This window comes from Moschus berezovskii, chromosome 5 (assembly GCF_049115385.1).
Source record: "Moschus berezovskii isolate FMDL1 chromosome 5, NW_MosBer_1.0, whole genome shotgun sequence".
Classification (NCBI taxonomy): domain Eukaryota; kingdom Metazoa; phylum Chordata; class Mammalia; order Artiodactyla; family Moschidae; genus Moschus; species Moschus berezovskii.
Genome location: NC_142464.1, coordinates 95,212,283 through 95,233,432, shown reverse-complemented (window position 1 = coordinate 95,233,432; position 21,150 = coordinate 95,212,283). Strand labels below are relative to the sequence as shown.

Below are 21,150 nucleotides of genomic sequence, written 5' to 3'. Positions count from 1 at the left end.
GGTTCCACAAAGTGATCTTAAATCATGTTCAGGCACCTGATTTGTGGGATAGAGATGATTTTTATTGTTAATAGATCATATGAGGTGAATAATTAGACTCAAAGATTAGTGACAGTGCTTTAAATTTGAGTAATATTGTGATTTCACTTTGAGATTGGTGATAAAAGTAAAGGCGTAGTTCTGTACTCATAAGTCATAGCTAATGACAGAATACTTCACAATGTGTGAGGTACTAGTACCTCTTTATAATATTCCAAATTTGCTCCCGCAGCTGACTAATACTTGAGAGGAACTGAAGAAGAGTTTTTTCTATAGAAGGTGAAGTTGTTTTTTCAACAGTAGTACTTTGAGTAGTGGCACTAGTACTAGTTTGGGTTGTGGGTGCAGCTGTAGTTTTGGGAATTTCAGAGGTAACAGTGGTTGTAGAAGGAGCAGGGGTGGTATATGGGGCAGCTGTGGTCCCTGTAGCTGAGGAGGGGAGCGGTGCTGATGTGGTTGGGGAAGTTGTAGGTGGGACAGCTGTGGTCGTCTGTGGAGTTGTAGAGGGTTGTGCTGATGTAGTTGCAGGAGAGCCTGTGGTGCCACTGTTTTCTGTTGCAGATGTGGTGGTAGCCTTAGGAGCAAGAGTAGTCGTAGTTGGAGGGATACTAGTACTGGTGGAGATAGGTGTGGGAGTCGCAGATGGGATCTGCGTGGTAGTCTCCAAGGTATTTTTGTTAACAGTGGTAGTTTTAACTGGACAGTTTGGTGGGCTGGAAGGTTTTGGCCTTGGGAAGATTCTTCTCCTTGGATTTGGAATTTTATGGTGTCTTGGATAATCAAAAGGGTATGGCTTTTGAATGAATGGATTCCGGTTAGGTGGTAATTTGGGATGAGATGGTGATCCTATATATGGTCGAAGATCATTCTGTCTGTGCTGTGTTTCCTGTTGCTTTTTGTGGCCTTCGCTGATCTGTAGAAAAGAAAGTACAAGAACAGAAAACATCCATTTATTTATCAACCAAGGTGTTATTGCTGAATGCAGAATGAGCAGTATTTGTAACTTTTTGGGATTGGAAGCCAGACTGTAGTGACCTGAGTGATTATCCTTGCAATTTCATTAAATCTCAGTAATGACTTGCTATTAGAAAATTTGTAAAATGTATATTTCCCATACAACTAGGATGTTTACTCCTGTGGGCTCAAGCCTGGAAGATCAGCTATGTCTGCCCTTTTGTGCTTGCAGTTTCTCTCTTCTTCCTCTGGTAGAACATGGTCAAGTACTGCCCAAGTCTTGAGCAAAAAGTCTACTGCTGCACTCTATCAGTGAAACTTCAGTCAAAGACATTCAACTGAGATCAAGGAGTCCTACATGAATCACAACCCTCACATCCATCATCCTCAAAATATAAAACAAAGCAAACAACTGCAAAAACCCAAACAACCAACATAACAAACCAATGCCCACCTCAGTTTCATATCACTGATATCATAGAAAGCCTAGTTTCTAGCCTTTTTAAATTAAAGAAAGGACTTTGACTGTTACCTTTTAACTTTATCATTAAACAAATTAAAATTACAGAAACTCAAGGGGTTCATGAATCCTATGATGTAGAAAAATTTTGCATTTTGTCTGGATAGAGGATCTGTACCTTTCATGATGTATTAAAGGTGTTCACATCTGAAAAGAACACTGATTTAGTCCAGCTGTACATCTGACACTTAATATTTTTCCAAATACACCTCATGAATGACTTTTCAGCTCCTTTCCAGCCTGACGACCTCTTCTGATTGGGAACTCACTATCCTATCTCCCAAGATGGTAGAGAGTTCTTGCTGATACAGAATGACATTTCTTGGAATTTCTATTCTTAACTAAAAAGAGATTTATTTCTTCAGATTTACATTTTTGTCCTAATTCTATGCTTTGGCAGTACACACTTTGGCTACCTGAATTTAAGAGCTGACTCATTGCAAAAGACCCTGATGTTGGGAAAGATTGAGAGCAGGAGAAGGGGGCAACAGAAGATAACAGAGGATGAGATGGTTGGACGGCATCACTGAATCAACAGACTTGAGTTTGAGCAAACTCTGGGAGATGGTGATGAACAGGGGAGCCTGGCCTGCTGCAGTCCATGGGGCTGCAAAGAGCTGGGCACAATTGAGTGACTGAACAACAAAGACAACAGAAGATCCTGGAACCCTTCAAAATTGGAAAATATCTATCCTGCTTTCTGGGTCTTATATTCGGCGAGATAAACATCCTTAGTTCTTTTAGCCATTGTTGACATTATTTAAATTAGAATGCCATCACTGTTTCAGTTTCTTATCTCTAAATATACTGCAATTTATCTATATTCCTCCTTTTTCTACATCGCTATATCTCTATCTTATACTAGAATTTTAAACTGTCAATCATGTTAATTTAAATTGGAGGTAAGCATGTATGGATGTAAGAGTTGGACTGTGAAGAAAGCTGATCACCAAAGAATTGATGCTTTTGAACTGTGGTGTTGGAGAAGACCCTTGAGAGTCCCTTGGACTGCAAGGAGATCCAACCAGTCCATTCTAAAGGAGATCAATCCTGGGTGTTCATTGGAAGGACCAATGCTGAAGCTGAAACTCTAATACTTTGGCCACCTCATGCGACGAGTTGACTCACTGGAAAAGAGTCTGATGCTGGGAGGGATTGGGGGTAGGAGGAGACAGGGACGACGGAGAATGAGATGGCTGGATGGCATCACCGACTCGATGGACATGAGTTTGAGTGAACTCCGGGAGTTGGTGATGGACCGGGAGGCCTGGCGTGCTGTGGTTCATGCGGTCGCGGAGAGTCGGACACGACTGAGGGACTGAACTGAACTGAACTGAAGGACTATCACAAGAACAAAGGGGTTTCAGCCTAGAGATCCAACAAAATTATGCTACATTTTCCTCTTTATAATTTCCACATCAACCCTGTTTAGACCACCAAATAGATAAGTGTTTCCAGTCCCACATGGCAAAGCTGTCTTCAGAGACAGAGTGTAGAGCAGGTAAGTGACAACTTCTGAGAGATTAGCAGAGTTGTTCAGCTATAACTTCCTCAGAGACTGATTTACCCAGCCTCAAAAATAACTTTGTGCTTGAAGCTCAACATTCAGAAAACAAAGATCATGGAATCTGGTCCCATCACTTCATGGGAAATAGATGGAAAAACAGTGGAAACAGTGTCAGACTTTATTTTTTTGGGCTCCAAAATCACTGCAGATGCTGATTGCAGCCATGAAATTAAAAGACGCTTACTCCTTGGAAGGAAAGTTATGACCAACCTTGATAATATATTAAAAAGCAGAGACATTACTTTGCCAACCAAGGTCCGTCTAGTCAAGGCTATGGTTTTTCCCGTGGTCATGTATGGATGTGAGAGTTGGACTGTGAAGAAAGCTGATCGCCAAAGAATTGATGCTTTTGAACTGTGGTGTTGGAGAAGACTCTTGAGAGTTCCTTGTACTGCAAGGAGATCCAACCAGTCCATTCTGAAGGAGATCAATCCTGGATGGTCATTGGAAGGACTGATGCTAAAGCTGAAACTGCAATACTTTGGCCACCTCATGCGACGAGTTGACTCACTGGAAAAGACTCTGATGCTGGGAAAGGTTGGGGGCAGGAGGAGAAGGGGACGACCGAGAATGAAATGGCTGGATGGCATCACCGACTCTGTGGACATGAGTTTGAGTGTACTCCGGGAGTTGGTGATGGACAGGGAGGCCTGGCGTGCTGTGATTCATGGGGTCGCGGAGAGTCGGACACGACTGAGCGACTGAACTGAACTGACTGAATTCCTTGGTAACACCATACTGCAAGTGTTAGTCACTCAGTTGTGTCAGACTCTGCAATCCCATGGATTGTAGCCCTCCAGGCTCCTCTGTCCATGGGATTCTCCAGACAAGAATACTGGAGTGAATAGCCATCCCCTTCTCCAGGGGATCGTCCTAACCCAGGGATTGGATTTGGCTCTCCTGCAGGTAGATTCTTTACCATCTGAGCCACTAGGGAAGCCCCATAAGGTCAGTACTATTATTATCTGCTTTACAAAGATGGAAAAACTGAGTCCCAGAGAGATTAAGTAACTTTGTGGAGAGTATGTCTCCATATGGAAACCACACATGAGAGAAGAGAGGGAGAAGTGAGCAGTAAAGAGAGAGCAGACTGAGACAGGGAGGAGGGATTGGATGGGAGTCAGGGAAGGGGGAGGGGAGAGTGGAGTGGAGTCAGTGAAGGGGGAGGAGAGAGTGGAGTGGAGGCAGTGAAGGGGGAGGGGAGAGTGGAGTGGAGTCAGGGAAAGGGGAGGGCAGAGTGGAGTGGAGGCAGTAAAGGGAGAGGGGAGAGTGGAGTGGAGTCAGGGAAGGGGGAGGGCAGAGTGGAGTGGAGACAGTGAAGGGGGAGGGGAGAGTGGAGTGGAGTCAGGGAAAGGGGAGGGCAGAGTGGAGTGGAGGCAGTAAAGGGAGAGGGGAGAGTGGAGTGGAGTCAGGGAAGGGGGAGGGCAGAGTGGAGTGGAGACAGTGAAGGGGGAGGGGAGAGTGGAGTGGAGGCAGTAAAGGGAGAGGGCAGAGTGGAGTGGAGTCAGGGAAGGGGGAGGGCAGAGTGGAGTGGAGACAGTGAAGAGGGAGGGAAGAGTGAAGTGGAGGCAGGGAAGGGGGAGGGGAGAGTGGAGTGGAGGCAGGGAAGGGGGAGGGGAGAGAGGAGTGGAGGCAGCGAAGGGGAGGGGAGAGTGGTCTGGAATGAGTGCGTGTGGGGAGAGGATGGAGTCAGGGAAGGTGAAGTCCAGAGAGGCACCAGACACCTGGAGCAAGGAAGGAGCGGTTGGAAGAAGCAGAGGATCCCTCAAACAACTAGCGGAAAGCCAAACTTTGAGAGTTGGAACAGGAGGAAAGAACAGGCCATGAAAGAAATAGAGAACTAGAAAGGAAGAACACTAGAAGAGTGAAGGTCAAATGGCTCTTTTTTGGAAATTGGTTCTTATGCTGAATGTCTTTATTTTTGGTTGCTAGCCTGAAAACCTGTAAATCATTTTCCAAAGAGGAAAGAAATAGGATATTTAAGTAATGTTTATTTAACAGAGCTGATCATCTGGCTCCTGAATACATCCCCTTAATCTCTTTAGGGAACATCTGAAAGATAGAGGCCAGACTATCTGCTCCCAGAAATTGCTCTGCAAAAGGACTCCAGGGCTGGTTTTTTCTGACTCTGGGTTGGTGCCATAGTCTGGTAGTTTCCATAATGTCTAAGGCCCAGGTCAAGGTATTCCTATGCTACTTTGTCATATTCAGGTTCTTTGGAAGTTCTTCTCACTAAGAGCATTTTGAGAATTGGGCAGTTAAATGGGTTTTCATTTATCCTGAACAGGTGGAAGAGATGATTCTTTAGGTGCCTGGATTTGTACGAAGTACCATGAAGGTACTTCCTCAAAATAACAGCACAGCTTTAATCACACCACAACTGCACAATGATGATGGCAGGTCATTTCTTTCCATCTAGAGGTATTTGGTGATCAGGGGTATTTTGCTACAATTTAACTGACTAAAAATTTAATATCACCATGAATATTCAGACCTTATATCCTTATCAAGTAGTTTGTAAATTGAAATTATAACAACCTTACAGTCATGAGTTTTACATCTACACTGTGCTTTACAATTTATAAATACATGTGTTATTTATTCTTCAATAACCTTGTGAGGTATATACAGTTATTGCTATCTTCACATGGGAAAACTGGGACCCTGTAGGTAGACTGTAGCTCAAGATTCATCTGGATGTTCAGATGATGAGTTAGGCCCACAGCTTCTCAGTCCAATTTGAGTGTAGTTTCTGCTACAGTTGTAGAAATATGCACTAGGGTTTGGCACCCAAAGACGACATGGGGGATATTATGTGGCAAGTGGGGAATATGAAAGCATTCAAGAGTGAATTCCATCCAGCGTCTCAGCTCTCCTGCCCTCTCTATCTACTCTTTTTACAGAGCTCAGTCGCTCAGTTGTGTCCAGCTCTTTGTGATCCCATGCACTGTAGCTTGCCAGGCTCCTCTGTCCGTGGGATTTCCCTGGCAAGAATACTGGAGTGGGTTGCCATTTCTTCTTAAATAATCATAATATTCGGAGGCTATTCAGCCTCATTCAATAAATCTACATTCCACTTCCTTCAACTTCATCAAAATAAAAATGAACAAACATGTAGAGCTGTGTGGGATGACAGAGAATGAGATGTTTGGATGGCATCAGCGACATAATGGACATGAGTTTGAGCAAGCTCCAGGAGATAGGGAAGGACAGGGAAGCCTGCAATAGGGCTGTAATTCATGGGGTCACAAAGAGTTGGATACGACTTAGTGACTGAACAACAACATATAGCCTTAGAGACAAATATGGTTTATTTCTTTTTACATCATGTATCACCTTGAATCATTGATTTTTAAATTCTTTTCCCAGCAGACTCTAAATATCTTAAAGTCCATTTTGTCACTTTTCTGTTGGTTTTGGAAACCATACTTCCTGTTCTTCTTTGTGGTCCCTCCATTTTCTCTATTCTGTATTCAAACTTCTTACATTTTCTCTCCAAGTGATCTTATGACTTCAAATACATTCTAAATACATATGTCACCCCTTGAATTCTTTCTGAGCCCTCGACAATGTATATCCACTTGCCTCTTGACATCTTGTTGTAGAAATTTAATAACCATCTCAGATTTAACATGTCTAAAACAGAACATTTTTGTTCATTTCTTTCTTTTCAGTTCAGTTCAGTTCAGTTCAGTCGCTCAGTCGTGTCCGACTCTCCGCGACCCCATGAATCACAGCACGCCAGGCCTCCCTGTCCATCACCAACTCCCGGAGTACACTCAAACTCATGTCCACAGAGTCGGTGATGCCATCCAGCCATCTCATTCTCCGTCGTCCCCTTCTCCTCCCGCCCCCAACCTTTCCCAGCATCAGAGTCTTTTCCAGTGAGTCAACTCGTCGCATGAGGTGGCCAAAGTATTGCAGTTTCAGCTTTAGCATCAGTCCCTCCAATGAACATCCAGGATTGATCTCCTTTAGAATGGACTGGTTGGATCTCCTTGCAGTATAAGGGACTCTCAAGAGTCTTCTCCAACACCACAGTTCAAAAGCATCGATTCTTCGGCGATCAGCTTTCTTCACAGTCCAACTCTCACATCCATACATGACCACGGGAAAAACCATTGCCTTGACTAGACGGACCTTGGTCGGCAAAGTAATGTCTCTGCTTTTTAATATACTATCAAGGTTGGTCATAACTTTCCTTCCAAGGAGCAAGCGTCTTTTAATTTCATGGCTGCAATCAGCATCTGCAGTGATTTTGGAGCCCAAAAAAACAAAGTCTGACACTGTTTCCACTGTTTTTCCATCTATTTCCCATGAAGTGATGGGACCAGATGCCATGATCTTTGTTTTCTGAATGTTGAGCTTCAAGCCAACCTTTTCACTCTCCTCTTTCACTTTCATCAAGAGGCTTTTGAGTTCCTCTTCACTTTCTGCCATAAGGGTAGTGTCATCTGCATATCTGAGGTTATTGATATTTCTCCCAGCAATCTTGATTCCAGCTTGTGCTTCTTCCAGCCCAGCGTTCTTTCTTTTACCACATACCTAATCCAGCAGAAGTTACAGTGGACCTAATCACCAAAATGTATCTTAAGTCCACCCCTATGTTTTTTTTTTTAATTGCTGCCATTTAATGCAAGTCACCATTATCTTTTATCTGGACCACTGCTATAGCTTCTTGAGTGGACTCTTTACCTCAGCTTGTGTCCCCTGCAATCTGTTTTCTCCCTGGAACCCAGAGTCATTTCACTCCCCTGTGGACAGTCAGATCTGAGGCTTCCTGATACGCTGAGAATGGAATCCATATTCTACACCAATGAGGCCCTAGGTGATTCCCACCTGTTCTCATCACACCCATGATAAAGTTCAGTTCAGTTCAGTTGCTAAGTCGTGTCCGACTCTTTGCAACCCCATGAATCACAGCACGCCAGGCCTCCCTGTCCATCACCAACTCCCGGAGTTCACTCAAACTCATGTCCATCAGGTCGGTGATGCCATCCAGCCATCTCATCCTCTGTCGTCCCCTTCTCCCCCCCCCCCAATCCTTCCCAGCATCAGAGTCTTTTCCAATGAGTCAACCCATCGCATGAGGTGGCCAGTTAGTGCTATACAAATATCAGTTAGATGAACAAACCATTTCTTGTATTTTAATTATGTGTTGTCTTATGTTTTACAGAAAGCAAAGGATGCGTAGCTTCTTGAAACTAGAAGTCTTTCTGTTGTTGTACTTTTGAAGTCTCAGATATACATCCCAAATGTTACTGATACATATGAATAAAAGTTACTTGGAGGGATACTTACTGAGAAGCAAGCACTCAGTGCACAGATGCACACCAGCAGCGGCAGAGTTTTCATTTTTTCCTGTTGGCTTCTGGGAAAAGCAGAAAAATGACTCTCTAGTTATGATATTGTGGGAGAGGGATACATTTTGATTAATGATTTATTTTTCTTAGAATGTACAGTGTGAAAGAGACCAGTGGTTTCTGAAATTATGTATATATTTTCACTCTATAGTGGTAATGCAAAATTGCTTTAAGTTAAAACACATTCTTTCAAAGAGAAAGCAATGGAAGAGGGTCAAGAATTATTCTTGTTATAACTAGCTTGTAGCATAAGCATTCTTCACAGATACTAAAGACTGCCTGGGAAGGGCAGGGTCTTAGGAAGTTTAGCAATAAGGGAAGGAAATAATTTCTCTCTTATTTCTATTCTAATTCTAGAAGCTTCCCTATTTAATGAACCATTATACAAGCTACCTGATATTTACTGAACATGATTTTGTAAATGTTTTATAAAGTTCTTTTAAGGTAGCTCAGTTGGTAAAGAATCCACCTGCAATGCAGGAGACCCAAGTTTGATTCCTGGGTTGGGAAGACCCGCTGGAGAAGGGATAGGCTACCCACTCCAGTATTCTTGGGCTTCCCTTGTGGCTCAGCTGGCAAAGAATCCACCTGCAATGCAGGAGACCTGGCTTCATCCCTGGCTTAAGAAGATCCCCTGGAGAAGGGAACAGCTACCCACTCCAGTATTCTGGCCTGGAGAATTCCATGGACTTTATAGTCCATGGGGTTGCAAAGAGTTGGACACAACTGAGTGACTTTTACTTTCACTTTAAGCAAAGAAGGTATTCCTTGTTTCTTTGTTTCAAGGCTGTTACTTAGAAAAATTATCCTATCAAATGGCCTCGTCTCGAAATTTTATTTGACTGAAGATTTTACCATTCCATCCCCTTTCCCTAAATCCCTCCTTGGACAGGAGTTATGTTTTATTCACTTTATATCATCGTGCTTAGCACATAGTGCTAATTTAATTAATCAATTAAAAACTGTGGAAAGACAACCATACATTTGGCTATAGATGGGAGAGTAAGGGAGGGTCATGACCTTTTACTTTTCTTATTTTGATCATACATATATTCTACAATCAGCTTGATTTTAGAAAATAAAATAAAAGTTAAACCTCTATGTAGACAAAGTAGATATTAGGGCAAATAAATGAATGAACGTGCACACATTAGTGTGCTGTGCTATCAGATCATATTCACTTCAAAATATAGCCCTGTGGTTTATCAAACTAGAGAGTATTAGAGTCAATCATGTTTGGTTTAAATGCCAACTCTGTCACTTTCTGTGTGACTTTGATTGAGTTGCAGTCTTAAACATTAAGGTTGTCCTGAGGATGGGCTAGAATAATATATGTTACAAATTGTACTGAGGACAATGTTTGGTGGTAAAGAACCTACCTATCAATGCAGGAGACTTAAGAGACATGGGTTTGATCCCTGGGTCAGGAGATCTTCTGGAGGAGGAAATGGCAACCCACTCCAGTATTCTTTCCTGGAGAATCCCATGGACAGAGGAGCCTGGTGGACTACAGCCCATAGGGTTGCAAAGAGTTGGACATAACTGAACCAACTTAGCACAAAGGCTAAGGTAGTTGTTATTATAATACTAGTTATACTAAGAATAAAACCATCTGGCCCCATTGGAGAAAGACATTTTTATTATTTTATCAGTTTCCTAAGCCTATCAGAATTTTCTTTTTATTTTCAAGATTAAAGAAATGCGTGAAAGATAATGAACATAAACAAAAGATCAATATTCCCCATTGATCATATATTCTTCTAGTACCATATGAGTGGAACCTTTTGTCACATAATTTAGCAGTTCATAAGAACAGAGGAAAATAACTATTGGAACAATTATGACTATTATTGAAAATATTCCATAGAGCCTAAAAGCTGCTTAGTTTACATTTTAGTATATTAATCCCAATGTATCTAATATATCCATATACCTGGTCTGATGTGACGCCTCTTAGGATGTTTGATGTTGTCTTCAGCTGATCCTTTGGATGGTAATTGGAAGCAATGGAAGAGAACGCACAAGAGAGTTTCCAGTTTTATAGCTCTTCAGTTGAGTTTTGTGGAAATAGGAAATTTATTGGATTTAGGATAAGGTCACTTCTGCCAAGTAATTTGATTTCAAAGACAAAGAAAGGATATTTGTCATTTGATGAGGTTGACAGTAGTCCTTTGTGCATCAGTGTCTTCCTGATGGACACAGTGACAATAAGAGGTTCTCAATGAATAATTTACCTGATTGATTAGTGTGATAGTGATTGATGACACTTAAGGAGACTCGAACAACCATGGTCAAGGTCTTCCAAGGAGGAACAAATCTTCCACCCCTTCCTGTTTTCCAGCCTATCAAAGTAAGCAGAGGGATTGTCCTGACAGTTCATTTGATGGGACACCATTTTTATTCCATTAAGAAGTACAATTTAGCAAAGTAGGATTTAAAAAAGAAACATGATGCTAAATGCAGTTGACCTTGAACAACTTGGAGATTATGGGCTGACCTGCACAATTGGAAATCCATGTGTAACTTTATATCCACAGGTTCAATGACCACAGATCTTCTGGTACTGTAGTATAGTTTTTATTAAAAAAAAATCTCTGTATAAGTGGAATTCAAACTCATGTTGTTCAAGGGTCAACTGTACTGGTGAAGGACAGTGGGTTCAGAGCTGAGAGATAAACAGTGAATTTTATAATATGAATAATTAAGACATTTTTGACTTTTACTTTGAAAAATATTCAAGCATACAGAAAAGTGAGGATAGTAGTATAATTCACAATCATACACCCACAGATTTCACAGTAGTTAACATTTTGCTATAGATGCTTAATTGATTGCTTTACTGAAGTATTTTAAGTTAAATTATGGAAACCATGACAGCTTGTCTATAAATATTTCAGTATTTATCTTTAAAAATCCCTTCCTTTATTATACAACATAGCAATGTCTAACAACATTAATAACTCACACATTTAGTCTGAAACCCAGTCTGTATTCAAATTACCCGAATTTTGCCAGAAGTATTTTTTGTTGTTTTGTTCTAAACCAGGACTCAAGTAAAGACTATGTGTTACATCTACTTGCCGCATCTCTAGTTTCTTTTATTCTAGAACTTTCTCCTCTCTTTTTCCCCATGATATTGATCTCTTGAATAACTAGACTAATTGTCTTATGAATATTTATTTTCAGAGAGAAATTTAAGGACCATTTTAAGAGAAGTTTTAGAAATTAGATATTTCTATTATAAAAAGTCTTCAAACTGGAATATAATTTAGACTCCTAGCCACTTTTTTCCCCCACATATGGCCTCTGAGAGCAGGTTCAGCAGTTATACTGGGTTTGACTCCTTGTTTCTCTACTTACTAGAAATTTAGTTTTTGGCAAGGTATCTGATTTCTCTAAGCCTTACTTATGTGCCAAATAGTGGTAGCATCTACGTTCTGAAGTTGTTGTCAGCATAACATTAGATAATTTAAAGAGTCTGATATGGTACTTTGAAATTGTATGCTCTAAGCTATTAAATTGCCATCAGTGGGAAGTAGAAGTAATTTTTGGCATAGCACTGAGTTTGTGCATATGGATATATCAATTTCTTTCCCTCTTTTTTGATTGTTGTTGTCTAGTTGTTAAGTCATGTCTGACTCTTTGCCATCCCCTGGACTGTAGCCTGCCAGGCTCCTCTGTCCATGGGATTTTCCAGGCAAAATACTGGAGTGGGTTGCCATTTTCTTCTCCAGGGGACCTTCTCCACGTAGAGATTGAACCCAAGTCTCCTGCATTGCAGGCAGCTTCTTTACCATCGAGCCACTAGGAAAGCCCAAGTAACCAGTCATATGTATTTACAATATTCTTATTGTTGTCAAAATTGACTGTGGAATAGAATTTTTATTGATGTGAAACAAGTTTTTTTGAGCCCATGGCATCATCAGAACCATTATCAATCATCTTAAGTTATTGCCCACTTAGTTGTTGATGTCTAATGATGATTTCCAGAAACGTCTAATAATTTCCAGTCTTGATTCATGCCTGGAGATAGCAGATTCAATTTTTTTTGAATATTATAAAAGCATAAAATAACATATTATAACCTAGTCCATGTCTTTCGTATTTTATTTTTCAATAAATAATGACTGTTGTTTGTTCTTTTAGTATCTTGCAGTGTTGTTGCCACTTGACATTTTAGGAACTCATGATTATACAGCAGCATATGTCAATCAAACAAAATTTGGAAAATAAGGAAATTACCGACATATAAGCTATAAATAACCATTATGCTGTATTTTAGATTAGCACCAGGTGTTTTGATATGTTGCATAACATGATAACCTTACAGTTTTCTGCCCATTGAGTTCTGCTCTTTCTAAATAGAAAAGCCACAGCTGATTTTCTGCTCCTCATTGCATTCTCACTTTTATGCCAGACTGCTTCATAGTCAGGAGAGAGAAATCTTATCTGATTCAATCAGGACAGATGTTGAAAAGTCCATTAAAATAGAATTCATAGTAAAAGACTTTTTTTTTAAAGACCATTTTTCCACAGACCAGCGGGTGCAGGGGCTGGTTTCAGGATGATTCAAGTGCATTACATTTATTGTGTCCTTTATTTCTATTATTACATCAGCTCTACTTTAGATCATCAAACATTTTACCCTCCTTCTTTCTCCCCTGACCCTTTTATACTTTCTAAATACTTTATGAAACATAATTAGAATATGAAGGTCATCAATTATTTCCATCAGTGGATTAAGATAGCTTTTATCATATCAATATTATTTTAGGATTTGTTTTTGATGTTTTAAATGTACCTTATATTTTTACTAAAATTGACAGTTGACTTTCGTTAAGAGTTTTGAGAAAGTTCTTAGCAGGATGGGAGACACTGTGGAATCCACTTCAAGGTTTAGAGAACTAATTTGGAGTTAGGAGCTAAAGAATTTGGTAATGACACTACAAAAGACTGGCCTAAAAAGTGGTGGAGAGCAGTGTTTCAGCTTTGGTGAGTCCTGGCAGGAACTATATAATGCCTTTTTGTCTATATATGCAAGGAGAAAAGCAACAAAAACTATGTGCATCTTCTTTAGTTTTTGATTTTTTCTGCTACTACCTGTTTTATCTATAGTATCAGTCCTAATTTCTTCAGTTCAGTTCAGTTCAGTTCAGTCGCTCAGTCGTGTCCGACTCTCTTATTGTGCCTAAATCCTTTTCACTTTCCATGTATTTCTGTATAGTTCACAATTAACCATAATCTAGAGCAATTATCAAAAGCAAGCACAGTGTTCTGGAAATCTGGGGGGGCATTCATTTTGCTTAACAAAACAAAGCTGATAGATTAACAATGGATAATGGTAACATTGAAATCATCTTAATACTGCTTTCTTTAAGTATGTTTATTAGAGGAAGGTTAAATAAATACTATGTTCTTTCCAATAAAATGCTTCATTTGGTATTTTCCATTTCTGCCACTTAAGTTAGCTTGTCAATCTTTCTTTGTCATGACTACACCTTTTGTATCAGCTACGTACCTCTGGCTTCAGTTTTCTAAAACTAACCCTTTTTAGCATGGAAATCTTTTTTTACTTCTTTTTTTTTTTGACTTCAAGATTTCAGTTCGGTTATTTTCTTCTGGCTTGGATTCAGCAAAATGTAAGCTAACTCATTCCATTGAGTAAGGTGTTTCTTCATTGAGAGAAATTACATTTTTGTGATTGCCATGTCTGCCTCTGAAGTTTTATGGCTACTTTAAAGATGGGGTTCTGTATTAGAATAGGAGAAAAAGACATAGGATAAGACAGTCTTGGACTTGATGGACAGGGAAAGAAACCTGCTTTTAGAGGATAGTGAGATCTGTGAATATTCATAGCAAAAAGTAGGGGAGGTGGTTCTTGGAATCTTTCTATTGTTAGGTAGACTTTTCCATAAAAGAATTGCTCAGTTTGAGTTGGGAAGTTAATTAACAGCATTTGTATTTCATTGCCTTATCATTTTAATGCAGATATGTAATAAACAGAAAAGTAGTTGGAGGTGGCAGTGATCTTTCTGGCATTTTCTTGAATCCTATGAATTAAAATATTTATTACAGTATAGTTGATTTACAATGTTGTGTTAGTTTCTTCTGTATAGCAAAGTGAGTCAGTTATACATTATATATATATGTGTGTGTGTGTGTGTGTGTATGTATATATATATATATCTCCACTCTTTTTAAAATTCTTTTCCCAGATAGGCCATTATAGAATATTGAGTAGAGTTTCCTGTGCTATTTTAGGTCCTTATTAGTTATCTACTTTATAAGTAGCAATGTGTATGTGTCAGTCCAACCTCCTAATCTATCCCCCCTCCCTCGCATTCCCCTCTGGTAACCATAAGTTTGTTTTCTACATCTGTGACCTGTGAATTTTTGTAAAGGGTAGAATTTCACTTTCTGAACACAAGAAGAGGTTCAATTGACAGCTGTGATGAAAAGGGCTTTTAAAATGCAGTATGTCTTCTAAAAAACTTGCTTGAAACTTTTTTCCCTTTAAATGTCAGTTTTTTTTTTTTTCTCCAGGAAAGGACAAAGATAAGGTAAACATTACAAAGGAAGTAGAGACTCTCAGAACTGCTGTCCAATTAAAACAAAATAAAACAGGGGCTCTAGTTAGAAAATCACTGGGCAACTTGTGTGGAAATGCTGGAAATCCATAATTTTTCTTTTCTTTTGTGCTAAATAGAAGAAAGGAACCAAGAGAACTCTGAAACATGAAATCTTTTCTTTGATTAGCTGAACATAATCAAAAAAGAAAAGGAAAGACATTGGCTCAAGCGAAGTCAATTTGCAATGATTTTAAGGTAGTTTCCCCGCAGTCATAGAAAGATGGACCTTAATATGTCTCACACAGGAATTTGTATTCTGAGTAAAAAGTATGAATAACAAGAAAAGTTTAATAGATTCTATGGAGACAGTTATAGAGTGAAATGTGTATTATAATTTAGGTTTAGTGAAAATTGTAAATGATTTATTGATAGTGCTAGAGTGATTTGGTCATTTTAGGTTTTTGGTGAGCTGCTGAATTTCTGGGGCTTTGAATTTGTTGGCTACTCTGTGGTGCAGGAGATTTTTGATGAGGATTTGGTAGACTATGTGAATGAGGGCTATGCTTGGCTATCACTAAGCTCTTTTGTCCATTTGCTTTTGTTTGTGATTTAGAGCGTCTGGGTTTTTGTTTGTTTGTATTTCACTAGCGTTGAAATGATATTTTCTCTGCTCATTTTGCTTTCCTGTAGGATTTTTTACTTGATGCAATTGTTGTTTAATAGTTGTATTCTTATGATGTTTTGGTTGGCTGGAGAGCTTTGACTAGATTTTATCTTTGGAGATCCCTTTGGATCAGTGTGATTTAAATAGGGTTGAGAGTCTCCAAGTTTTTGTCAAGCAGATGGATCTAGCTGTGTGGCAATCCAACCATTTTTTGCCAAGGAAGGTACAGGCTGAAGTGAATCTGATGCTTGTGCAGATGAATTCACATGTAGTCTGTTTTTTTTTTCCCCCAGCCTGTTTGTCTCTCTTGTTTCATACTTGTCTATAGGAAGAGAAAGGAAAAGTATTTAGCTTAAATAACCTCTCATTTAAAATTTCATGAATTCAAAATCTTGAACAAGTTTCTGATACATTGAGTAAAACTCTATTATTATTAGATGATAGGGAAAACTCTCTTCTCTGAGACTACTACTGTATTGGAAGTAGAGGTTTTTTCAAGAGGACTCTCCAAATGTCACATTGTGGCTACCAGCACAGAGTCACAAAGCCTGCCACATCTTCTACCCTTGACTGGTGCAATGGAGGAGAATGTGAAGCCTTGAGTCCTCTATTAGTCAGCAATACTTCCAACTCGTAGAAGGCAAGGCAGAATTATATTCAGAGTCTTTAACTAAGGGACTTGTGCATTTTAGGTGCTCAATATATGCTTACTAGAGAACATATATTAATAAATATAGGAAACATATATTTATCAACTATATAAAATATAGTTTACATGTTTATAAAATAGTATATATATTTATATAAAGATGATATAAAGAGAAACAGACTATTGTACAATACTTTTCTATATAACATTTCTCTACAACATTTTCTTTAATCCTTCCAGGTACATCTTCCAGACAAATTACTAATTAATCTTTGGAATAAGATCCTCTAATCTTAGAAGTTTCATTGCAAAAATACTCTCATTCTCCAATTCAAGAATTTGTTTTTTGAAATGAAATATTTTGAATTTTCTTAGAATCCAGAATTGATCATTTCTATCTCTTTATGATTCCATCCAAGTCTGTAATCTAAACTTTCAAATTCTGCATTTTGTATGCTTCATTTTGGACATGGTTTACTAGCTCTGTATGTTGCTTTAGTAACTCTCTGGGTATGAAAGCTGTTGGTTCACATCTCTGACTGTCAGAAATCCTGCACATCCTTTGACATAATAGGTATTTCCTTATTCTTCTTGCCAAAAGTGATTTCTCATTAGGGAGTGATATCTATTTTATTTTGTATTGAAGTATAGTTATTTATTTGTATACCATATTATTATACTCCACTAAAATTTAATTCCTTGCCAGAAATTATACATTACTTTCTCTCCTTGTCAATTATAATGTCTTTCATAAAAAAGGACTGCAAAAGTATTCACTGATTGAACAAGTATTTGATAGTTCACATCAGAACCATCTTAAGATTTCTCTGCTTTAGTTTAATTATTAATATCAATATATAAATATTAATAACATTGATATTAATATTTTTTCCTTACCATTCCTTTGCCAGATAAAAATGTTTTCAAATCACATTCACCCCTTTGATATTTTTCTACTGAACATTTTTAGTTTTTTCAGTGTTCTCTGTTAATGTGTTCCTGGATTTTATTGCTTTTTTATTTTTATATTGATGCTAATGAAGCTCCCATACTTTGGCCACTTGATGTGAAGAACTGACTCATTGGAAAAGACCCTGATGCTGGGAAGATTGAAGGCAGGAGGAGAAGGGGACGACAGAGGATGAGATGATTGGATGGCATCACCGACTCAATGGACATGAGTTGGAGTAAACTCCAGGAGACAGTGAAGGACAGGTAAGACTGGTGTGCTGCAGCTCATGGGTTCGCAAAGAGTCAGACACAACTTAGAGACTGAACAACAGCAACATTTTGTGAGTGTTTATTATGTGTTAAGATCATTTCTGAGCATGTTGTGTTATTAATTCACCTTCTGTCAATACAGCCTTTTGAGGTGGGTGTGCACAGGTAGCCCACAGGTACAATGGTAGCCCTCAGCAACCCTGTTAGCACAGGCTCAGTCGACTTCATTTGTTTGAACAGCTGCCCACACTATTGACTCACTATTGACTAATAACTAAAATGATTTGTAGTCAATGTTAAGTTCCTTTTTAAACAAATTGACTTTGGTTTATGATGTTTCTTATATGTTTCTTAAGTTGACTTTGAAAAACTGAAATAGAGAACTATTTATTACTGAGAGATAGAGAAGGAACATACCTCAACATAATAAAGGTCATATGCAATACTAAGCCCACAGCAAACATTATTCTCAATGGTGTAAAACTGAAAGAATTTCCTTCCAGATCAGGAATAAGACAAGGGTGCCTACTCTTACCACTATTATTCAACATAATTTTGGAAGTCCTAGCCATGGCAATCAGAGAAGAAACAGAAATAAAAGGAATTCAGATTGGAAAAGAAGAAGTAAAATTCTCACTATTTGCAGATGACATGGAACTATACACAGATAACCCTAAAGATACTATCAGAAAATTACTAGAGCTAATCAGTGAATTTAGTAAAGTTGCAGGATACAAAATCAATACACTAAAATCCCTTGAATTCTTGAAATTAAGGAATCAATTCCACTCACCATTGCAACAACAACAAAAAATACCTAGGGATAAACCTACCTAAGGAGACAAAAGAATGTATACAGAAAACTATAAGACACTGATGAAAGAAATCAAAGATGACATGTTCTTGGATTGGAAGAATCAATATTATGAAAATTACTATAAGCACTTACCCAAAGCAATCTATAGAGTCAATGTAACCCTTATAAAATTGCCAGTGACATTTTTCACAGAACGAGAACAAAAATTTTCACAATTCATATGGAAACACAAAAGACCCCAAATAGCCAAAGCAATCTTAAAAAGAAGAATGGAGCTGGAGGAATTAACCTTCCTGATTTCAGTTCTATTTATGTTAATATTTAAAAGCACAGACTGGTACCAAATGCATCTGGCTTAGCATTATGGTTTTGCCACTGATCAGTTGTGTAACCTTGGAACACTTTTCTTTCTAACTAGTCCATAATTCAGATCATAATGTATAAATTGTGAAGTTACAATAACGCTATCTCTTTTTAAGGTTCTTGTGAAGGTTAAATGAAATAAAAATGTAGTTAGAATATAGTAGGCACATAGTAGGAGAAGGCAACGGCACCCTACTCCAGTACTCTTGCCTGGAAAATCCCATGGATGGAGGAGCCTGGAAGGCTGCAATCCATGGGGTTGCTGAGGGTTGAACATGACGGAGCGACTTCACTTTCACTTTTCACTTTCTTGCATTGGAGAAGGAAATGGCAACCCACTCCAGTGTTCTTGCCTGGAGAATCCCAGGGAAGGGGGAGCCTGGAGGGCTGCCTTCTATGGGGTCACTCAGAGTCGGACACGACTGAAGTGACTTAGCAGCAGCAGGCACATTAGTAAGTATTTCACAAAAGTTGGCCACTAGAATTGATTTTTTCTATATCACATTCTGTCAATTCTGAACCATTTTTCATGCCTTTTCGGACATACCAGCACTTGGTCCAAGGAGAGAACGTAAAGCAGTCCATGAATGCATGCTAAGTCACTTCAGTCATGTCTGACTCTGTGACCCAATGGATGACAGCCCACCAGACTCCTCTGACATGGGATTCTCTAGGCAAGAATAATGAAGTAGTTTGCCATGCCCTCCTCCAGAGGACTTTCCTGATCCCAGGATTGAACCCGAGTCTCTTATGTCTCCTGCATTGGCATGCAGGTTCTTAACCACTAGCACCAGCTGGGAAGCCTGGTAAAACAGTGAATAAGGGTAAATATGTGAAATTCTTGAGAAAAACTGGTTTTAGTGCCTATTCTTTATGTCCCTAGATGCTTTTGAATATAACTATCTTTGAGTAGACACTTTGGAACAAAATCATTATTAGCATACCATACCATATTACTTTCATCACTAGGGCATGGGCACCTTCAGGTTCTGGTGGCTGTCTTATTCATGGTTTGTATATTGTGGGTACACTTATTAGTGTAGTGAGAAAAGGAGATCACAGAAATAAAGGGCAAATATAGTAAACAAAATGATGAGCAGTAGGATGAGTAGGCAAAGAACTAGTTAGTTTTGACTGAGAAAATAAACATATATTCACAGAAAATAAATCATTTGATATTTTGAACAAAAAATAGAAACAATGACATTTTTTGGAATTACGAACATAAAGGGGAAGATTATCCTGACCTGACATAAAACATATTATGAAATGACAATTAGAGGTCACTTTTGGCAAGAAGGATCAAGAAGGCCTATTGTATCAGGAGATGTATAGATTTTCTAACAGGCAGAAGTATGAACCAATGACTTTCAGATCAAGAAAATTACTAAAACAGAATACAGAGTGAGCCTCTGTCGTAACAGAATGGATCTAATCTATTGAAGGGCAGCAAAAACATCAGCTAACTAGATACTTGGTGCTGAGTGAAAAAGAGGATCTTAATGTTGAGAATTTGGAAAACAAGCTGCCACTCTTACAGTTTTGTAGCCTTAATTTAAATTTCTTTTCTGAAGGAACTTATCCTTATTCCAGGCAACAAAGAATAAGAAGTTCATAGCCAAAAATAACTGACCCCACATGTACACAGAGAATGTCAAGAAGAATCAGCAGAAACAAATAGCTGTATTAGACCTTCAAAGGACTTCAGTTAATGGAATTATCAGACACAAATGTAAGGATATATATTCTTGAAAGTACATGCAGGAACAAAGCACCATGAAAAAAACAAAGTAGATTTAAAAGTGAGCAAATTATCTTCTAGAAATGGAAAAAAAAAACCCCATAAATTGAACTAAAAAACCTCAGTGGATGTATTTAACTTCAGATTAGGTGCAACTCAAAAGTGAACAAAAGATATGTGTGAAGAAGCTATCCAGAATGCAGTATAGGAGAAAATAAGTGGGTGATATAAAAGCTGTTAGAAGACTTAGAAGACAGAGCCACAGGGACTAGGATAATGTATCTTTTTTGGAATCCCAGAAAGAAAAGAAATTGAAAGTGGTAGAGATATTATTTGAGAGATAATGCTGGCAATTTAATAAAATTGCTAAAAGACACCAACCCTTAGATTTATGAAGGCTAATGCCAAATAAAGGAGCCCCTGGTGGCTCAGATGGTAGAGTCTGCCTGCAGTACATATGTATTATATAATTGTATATTATAGTGAAACTATGAAACAACAAATACCAAAATGGAAGTTATAAAAGTAGCCTGAAAATCATAAAAGAAAAAAGATTCCCTTAAGAATGAAGAAGAATTTAATGAATGAATAATATTCTTTATCATGTTTCCTGTCACATATTTTACAAATAAATAAGAACAACAGCAACACTCTCTGCACTTTCATTAAAAGCATATCAGAAG

General features: G+C 38.6%; 1 protein-coding gene across 1 annotated transcript; it reads right to left on the bottom strand.

Moving 5' to 3' along the window:
- Positions 1–232: 232 nt before the first annotated feature.
- MUC7 (mucin 7, secreted) lies at positions 233–8,435 on the bottom strand. Its single transcript, XM_088836090.1, has 2 exons — positions 8,382–8,435; positions 233–952 (listed from the first exon to the last, which is right to left on the bottom strand). Exons 1-2 carry the CDS (start codon positions 8,433–8,435, stop codon positions 233–235), a joined length of 774 nt encoding a protein of 257 aa, XP_088692216.1.
- Positions 8,436–21,150: the final 12,715 nt, after the last annotated feature.